The sequence below is a fragment of the Salmo trutta genome, chromosome 4, assembly GCF_901001165.1.
Source record: "Salmo trutta chromosome 4, fSalTru1.1, whole genome shotgun sequence".
Classification (NCBI taxonomy): domain Eukaryota; kingdom Metazoa; phylum Chordata; class Actinopteri; order Salmoniformes; family Salmonidae; genus Salmo; species Salmo trutta.
This window is the reverse complement of record NC_042960.1, coordinates 48,435,696-48,442,053: the sequence shown is the minus strand read 5'-3', so window position 1 is coordinate 48,442,053 and position 6,358 is coordinate 48,435,696. Positions and strand designations below refer to the sequence as shown.

Genomic DNA, 6,358 nt, shown 5'->3' with positions numbered 1-6,358 from the left:
TCTACAGCGTCATATTCCAAGTGGACTTTTAATTCCTAAATGAATGTGTGCTTTGCCACTTCCTTTTGTTTTTCCGTTTCCAAAGACTGAGTCTATAAGTCTATACGATTATTATAAACGAATAAAGGCAAAATGTGGAATGACAATATTGTAATGATGAGACAAGACAAGTTTCTGCACGATAAAAGTTAAGGCTACATATTCTTATAAGCACTATATAATTACTGCAAACAATAGGCTAATGACAACTAATAACTATAGCCTAATATTAAGTGTGTGCGTGTGTGCGCACGTGTGCGCGTTCGTGTGTGTGAAAATAAATGCTATATTAGTGCCTGGAAAGAATTGGAAAGCATTTTGTATAAAATAACATTTATTTCCAGCAATTCCACATGTGAGTACAGCTTGTGACAGAAAAGCAATTGACTTTTCAGGGAAAAAAAATGCAATTTCACAAAATAGAAAAGAACGGTTGTGGCTGATATGCTGGGTCAAGTACACAGGTAAAGTCAACTGTAATATAATAATCTTATTTAATCAAATTCAATATACACTGTACTGTTGGAGAAACAATAAAAACTAAGTAAGAAAGGGAATGCCAATACATCAATAGTTTTACAATTAAGCTTCCGTTTTTAAATGTTCAACGTCAGTAATTTACACGTTATGGTAATAATTTAAGACACCCCACTTAAACGTTTTTTAAGCATGGATGTATGCTACTAAAAAAAGAGTGAGCAGTAATTCGTTAGTAAGGTTGGATGTTTTCTTCCAGGAAAGAATTACTCGGAATGAAAAGGTAAAAGTAACAATTGCACCAGGATCGTCAAACAACCCACTTTTATCCAAAGTCAAATTGGGTTGCGATCACTTTTTCCAATCTCAAAACCCCACAATTTACAGGAATCATATCGAAGTTAGAATTTGTATCTTCTCCATATATGTACTCGATTATAATGCGACTGCATACATGATGGTGTGATGAATAGTTGTCCTATCCGTTTTTCGGGAATTGCAACCCCTTTAGTAATATTTTCAGACAAAATACTTTGACTAGATATTTTCAGGTTACACACTTGGCGGGGGATTTATAGCAACACATATGTATAAGGAATAATAGTCTATCTCTAAGAAAACAAAGTTATATAGAAGTGAGCTTGGTTTCCCATGCCATTTTGGGCAAGCAAACCGACTAAAAGCAAAGCATTATGTACAGCATTGCAATAGCCAAACACGTTACTGATCTCTCCATAACATTCAACACTTGTGGCTACAAATACAGTGTCCCTCTCTGAATGTGTCCACTTGAATCATAGTCCCAACACGACTGAGTTCATGACACATTGTACATTCTCAGTCTCACGGTTTGTCTGTGTTGTTGTTGCCGAGAGGCCTGTACAGCCCATTGGTGTACCCCTGGTCCTTGTGCAAGAGTGTCCTGTCCCGTATGAGGTCACTGAATGCGTAGTCCATGGGCGGCCTGAAGCCCAGAGTTGGCATCAACCCCGTGGTGGAGTAGGGTGTCATGAAGGTGAGCCCTCTGCTGTGGGCCGAGTAGGCCAGACGCAAGGGGTTTAGTCCTAGATGAGTGCTCAGGGGGTAGGTGCTGGGATCAGCGCCAAAGTGTGGCGCGTTTGGCTGCAGTGGAGAGAAGGCGGAGCGGTTGCTCAGCGTCATGGCTCCCGGTAACATGGGCCTTGGAGTGGAGGAGAGGGGAGGCTGTGCGCTCTGGAGTATGCGTTCTGCTGTCCACACCTGCTCGGGGGCCTTGGCTTGTCCACTGTTGTTGAGAATTTGCTCGATGGCCTGCACCACGTCTTTCCCGCAGCCCTGTAGAACCAGTTCCAGAACACTGCGCTTGTGGCTGGGGAACACTCTGGTCAAGATGTCGATTGGGTTCATTTGCCTGGAGGCGGTCGATGATGGGGAGGGTTCTTGATCATCTTTGTCGGTCTCCGAACCCGAGTCAGAACCTAGGGGGCTAATCGAACCCGGGGTGTCATCTCCGTCTTTCAGAGCCTTGGAGACAGGAGAGCTGATGAACGACTCTCCGTCTCCATTCTCAGAGCCAGAGCCATGACGCGCGTCTGGGGAAGAGATCCCTGGTTCGCTGTCAGTGGAAACCGATTTGCCCAACGTCTGCTGCTGGGTCACTGATGCCGACATTTGGGACTTCGGAAACAATTCATACTTCTGCATGCTTAAATCTGAAATAGATACATAAAAAACGAATCGATGAGATGTTGATGTCAATCAAATAAAAGAGGCGCCTAATAGGCTAAGTTTGATTTTGTTACCATTACCAAGATGGTCACATTAACTTGACAGTTTGGTAAATTAAATGCCAAATTGTCCTCTTCACATCAGAACATTATTTCTCTATCAGGGTCCTTTACATTACTCTTCAAAGTTACCAAAAGCAAGGCACAGGATTTACGCACAAAACAGCCTGACCAAACTTCCACCAATATTTAGGCCTATTCATGTTTATGAACAGGCTAATCTGAGCAGGATAATCTATAAATCCACTCACCTGAGTTACTTTCGTTGTTGACAGAACCAAAGACCTCATAATTCTGACGAGGTGGTATAATGCCGTTGGCGGCCGCCAGAGCTAGCCCTTCTGCTGTCCCATACAGGAGCTGCAGCTCCCGGGCTTCGTTCTCCTCCTGGGCTTGTTGGCGACGGAGAGCCACTTGTGCGGCCATGACGCGCTGTCTCTCGGCGATTAGGGTGCATTTGGCGCACATACAGTCCTTCCAGCGGCAATAGCGTTTATGGCCCTTCAGCGCAGATACCACGCCATGATTCCTGCAGCGGGCGCACTTCGGGGTGCGAGGATACTTCTCCGTTGTGCGGTATAGCATCGGACCCCGCAGGAGGCTACTGGCCATGGAGACGGGGATGTTGACAGACCCTCCGGCTCCAGGGTGGACCTGAGATCCTGACGGCACCGTGGAGAGCTCTGGTCTCAGATCCATGTCCTGTCGCTGACCAATATCTACTGTCAATTGGAAAAAAAGTAACGCGATGATGTATTGATGATTGTTCACAAGAGCTGAATAGTTTTCAACATATCTGCACAACTTATTAAGTAATCTTCTACCGGTGTTTCCTGTCCATTGAAGAGAGCGGAATGTAGCCTCACCTAAAGCTTCACCAAGATAAAGGACCTGTTTGTCAATTTACGCTAATAAGGTATAAAAACGCCGTGCAACCTGTCAATACTTGATGATCTCTGCAACAATCTATACAGAAATAGAACTTTAAACGTGTCATTTACGAGAAGAAATCCAAGAGACTTGCAGAAATGAGTGCTCTCCCTGTTTAACTTAATTTCACTAAAAGGAGCCGAGGTTGTTATACTCGCACCAGCGTGAGACACTAACTTACTCAAGAGATTGCCACTAGATACAGATCCCCTCTCTCTCCATTGTTGCTCCTACGTTTTCATTAGACAAAATTTGACAACAATGTGGCGCCTGTCATTGGCCAAACGGGGAAGGTGCAATCTGATTGGCTTGTCCCTTTTTCAACTGTGTCCACCAGAATTCTTTCTCTAATAACAAGTGTTTAGAATCTGAATGGGATCCTGCAGAGCTAAAATACATTATTTTTAACTAACTCGAATTTCAAAGCAAATGGAAATAGATTTTCAATTAAGTCATATTTATTATGGGAAATAGTATGGGAAAAGATTCCCAAGATCAAATGAAATGCACTTTTCTCAATAGAGACATTTTCAGGCAATAATTCGATAGCCTAGGCCTATCTGAAGTTTATCTATATTAATTTGCTTGATTAATTTTCATGATGTTGTGCATCACGTGTCTACTTGTATAAAAAGCCGTTATTGATCCTTCAATTTTATTTACACCTTTTTCGAGACAGACAACAATTAAAGTCTCACTGACGTCACTGCCCTTTTAATTCTGTCAAATCACAAGGTAAGTGACATTTACATATTGATTCAAATAGACTAGCCTATGCTATGCAATTGCTGGTAGAATGTTGTGCATGGAGTTGGAAAATAACGTCTTTATCATAGAAATAAAAATAATAAAATGAGGTTGCCTTATTATAAACCCAACTTTTTATAATAACAATAGTAACGTATTTGTTTTACAATAGTAACGTTGTAAGTGTTTTCATTGTACAATGATAGGCCTAATCCAGATTATAACACTATTTTATTGCTACTCATGGACATGCATTATGCGATTCAGTTGAGGCAAGCCGGACCCTTAGCTACATCCATACGCTACTTATTTTATTATGTACAAAAAAATACAACTAAAACGTTTCAGTGTGGTTATATTTAGGAAAACAATATCTAGGCCTATAGAAGACCATGTTGTCTAAAAGTATATCCCAAAGCAGTAAATATTCTTTATGTCCTCAGCAAACAATGAACCAACATTTTTTTCGTTTCATTTGAAAGTTTTTTTATTTTTATTATTATGAATATTATTTATAATAATAAAAAATTATATTTTTTGTTTTTACAATATTTAAATTCAAGCACATAGCTACCAAATACCTTCAACATACATAAATCAAATGGGGGGAAAACGATTAACCCTTTCTGAGTTCATAGGCTAAACAAATCCTTTACGACGAGCTCGAAATTTGAAGACCGCATGTTTTAAATTTGTGCATATGCCTACCCTATATTTTCCTGTAATCAAGCTGATTTCTATTTACTATTAGTCATAGATGTTGATAACAAAAGTGTTTTCATTGTTTCATTCATATTATATTACTATTTATAGATTGAATCATTTAAGACGACACTGACAATGCGATAATCAATAAATCATTGTTTACACAAATTAAGTGATAATGATAATGCTGTAACTTTATTACGATTATTATGATTATAATGTTTACTATTATTACACATTTTCTGAGCCTTTACTCAAAAAAGTTGCAATAATTCAGTATGACTAATGAATTCCAACTTAGCCTGTATGAACTCATTATTCAACTTTTATTAGTGTGCATTGAACTGTTTACATTTTTCTCACAAGATATCAAGATTTCTAATTTGTAGGCGACTTTTGGACGACCAGTTTGCAGGTGATATAGCCTACTAACTTGTTGGAGGTTGCTGGCCATGCATGGATACCCGGGGATGGTGTTGCAGCCGTCCGATGTCACTCCAGGCTGAACTTGGGATCCTGATGGTGCCTGTGGATCCATGCTCTCGTTGACCAATGCCTACAATCACATTTTAAATGATGTAGGTATGGTTGATACATTGGATGGAACTTCGCAATTCTCATCAGCCACAGAACGCCATTTTAATTTTGTACAAACTATTTATTGAAATAAGGAGGAAGAGGCTATATCTAACGATAAGGATCGATTCAATAATGTACATATTTAAAGGGCTTATATGAAATGTTCATTCGAATGCATCAATTCAGTAACTTTATTTAGTGGACTCCAATAACTATGTTCAATGGCACAAGACTGATAAACAAATGTAAATAGGCCTACCAAGAACGTGAAATGTAGGACTATGCTAGGCAATCATGTTTTCTTCTGAACTAGCCTTTGTGGATCATGCAATGTTGAGTGTTATGTTTTATTGGCACCAAATTCGGTAATTTCACAGTAATATTGATGGACTGCAGAAAACCAAACATTGCATGCCCTCTCTCTAGGAACATTTAGCAATAATCCTCATAATTTACAAATACAGACCGGCTAAACATTTCACCTGCCTACATGGGACACTGCATTCAATGTATTATAACTAATGTGGCTTTATATTGACTGAATAGGGCTGCAAAACACAACAACAAATCAAAACATCATAATCTGTACTTCTGTAACCCTGAGCACCTTTCCACATTTAGGTTAGGGCTTTTCTGGTCGCCTCTACTGGGGCTGCATGTTGCACTCCGCTCCGCAGCACGCGGACCTGCCGCTCTTCTCATTGTTTACCTATGAACCACAGTAAGCAAATGCCATCTGTCTCCCCCGCCGCTGTCATCTGCACCTTTAATTACCTAATAGAGACGACATTAAACTATATATTTTTTGACATTCAAACTAATTATCTCGGCAGCAATCTCACACGCATGATAACTTCATTACAATAAATCACGGGGTGGCGTAGCCTAATATATAAACATTGAGATGGAGTTGATGTCACCGATGGTCAATGTTGAAAAAAGTTTGTTGATGAATAGATTGAGGATAAAGCTCAACATGCTAAAAAACGCAGGCACAACAAATGACCTTTTTGGAGGCATTAATCTAACAATAATTAGGCCTGCAGTTAGGCTACTAGCCTACAAACATGGACAATTCTTTCGGTCTGAAATATAAATAAGTTGGAAATAAAAAA

At 39.9% G+C, this 6,358-nt stretch overlaps 1 protein-coding gene across 1 annotated transcript; it reads right to left on the bottom strand.

Annotated features, from left to right (window-relative positions):
- Positions 1-355: 355 nt before the first annotated feature.
- Positions 356-3,508, bottom strand: LOC115192501 (doublesex- and mab-3-related transcription factor A2). Its single transcript, XM_029751088.1, has 2 exons — positions 2,534-3,508; positions 356-2,207 (listed from the first exon to the last, which is right to left on the bottom strand). The coding sequence occupies exons 1-2, from the start codon at positions 2,979-2,981 to the stop codon at positions 1,360-1,362; spliced, it is 1,296 nt and encodes a 431-aa protein (XP_029606948.1). The 5' UTR covers positions 2,982-3,508; the 3' UTR covers positions 356-1,359.
- Between the last annotated feature and the right edge of the window lie 2,850 nt (positions 3,509-6,358).

Bases quoted from the DNA above. Each gene is read 5' to 3' on its own strand.
- LOC115192501 (XM_029751088.1), bottom strand. From the start codon at position 2,981: ATGGATCTGAGACCAGAGCTCTCCACGGTGCCGTCAGGATCTCAGGTC. The intron at 2,208-2,533 runs GTGAGTGGATTT...TATCTATTTCAG, and splicing joins CAACAACGAAAGTAACTCAG to ATTTAAGCATGCAGAAGTAT.